The sequence below is a fragment of the Seriola lalandi genome, unplaced genomic scaffold (genome assembly GCF_002814215.2).
Source record: "Seriola lalandi dorsalis isolate HSWRI2012SDOR001 ecotype SW California unplaced genomic scaffold, Sedor1 jcf7180002054977, whole genome shotgun sequence".
NCBI lineage: Eukaryota > Metazoa > Chordata > Actinopteri > Carangiformes > Carangidae > Seriola > Seriola lalandi.
In genome coordinates, this window is record NW_019525527.1 from 4,306 (window position 1) to 5,081 (window position 776).

At 45.2% G+C, this 776-nt stretch overlaps 1 protein-coding gene across 1 annotated transcript in view; it reads left to right on the forward strand.

Moving 5' to 3' along the window:
• Positions 1–2: 2 nt before the first annotated feature.
• The window catches only part of LOC111646872 (uncharacterized), a gene marked incomplete at its 3' end in the record, with an annotated part of 11,003 nt that continues 10,229 nt past the window's right edge, over positions 3–776 (forward strand). The window contains exons 1-2 of the mRNA XM_087171142.1: positions 3–91; positions 172–255. Coding sequence (XP_087027268.1) covers positions 3–91; positions 172–255 — 173 coding nt within the window. The remainder of the gene's footprint in view (positions 92–171; positions 256–776) is intronic.

The following is a 776-nucleotide window of genomic DNA, read 5'->3' on the forward strand; positions in this document are numbered from 1 at the left end:
GCATGGATCAGTGTGAGGACAGAGAGGAGGGAGCCCCTCCCTCTAAAACCACTCTGTGTGGGGAACATGAGAGAAAGACCAGAGCTCAGAGGTGAGATGAGGATCTCTAACTGTCCATGACTCACATCACTGCTCCATCATTATTCACACTCAAAGCTCTGTGTGTGTTAGGGTTAGAAACACACCACACTCTGCTGGACCTGGACCTGGACCTGGACCTGGACCTGGACCTGGACCTGGACCTGTTGCAAAGAGGTGGGCTGTAACTCACATGATAATATTGCTGTAGTTTAAATAGCTGTGTATCCAGAGGTTTATTAATGGGTTTATTTGCAGCACCGTTTTTCTTCTTGTTTATATTCTCATATCTGAAAGCTGTGCAGTATAACCAGTCTTTAACTGCAGAACTCAATTTGACATTTCCTCCACACACAGTCTGACTGTTGAACCCTCTGTTCCTGTTGTCAGACGACTGAGTATCAAACTTAAACTCCCTTAAATCCTTGTTTCCCTCTCGCATCTCTTCCCTGCGTCTTCGTCCCTCCTACTGAAGACATGAGAGATGATGAAGGAAAAGATGTGAGGAGAGAGGAGACAAGGAGACGAGGAGACATGATTTTAGAGAAATGAGACGTCCTTCTCTCTGAACCTTCATCTCCTCTGATCAGCTGTCAGCTACATGTGCATGAACCATTTCTCATGACTCTGTTTTCATGTTGTTTTCACATTGAGCCACTGAACTGCATGTTCAACAGGTTTTCTGTTCAGTGGTGAAA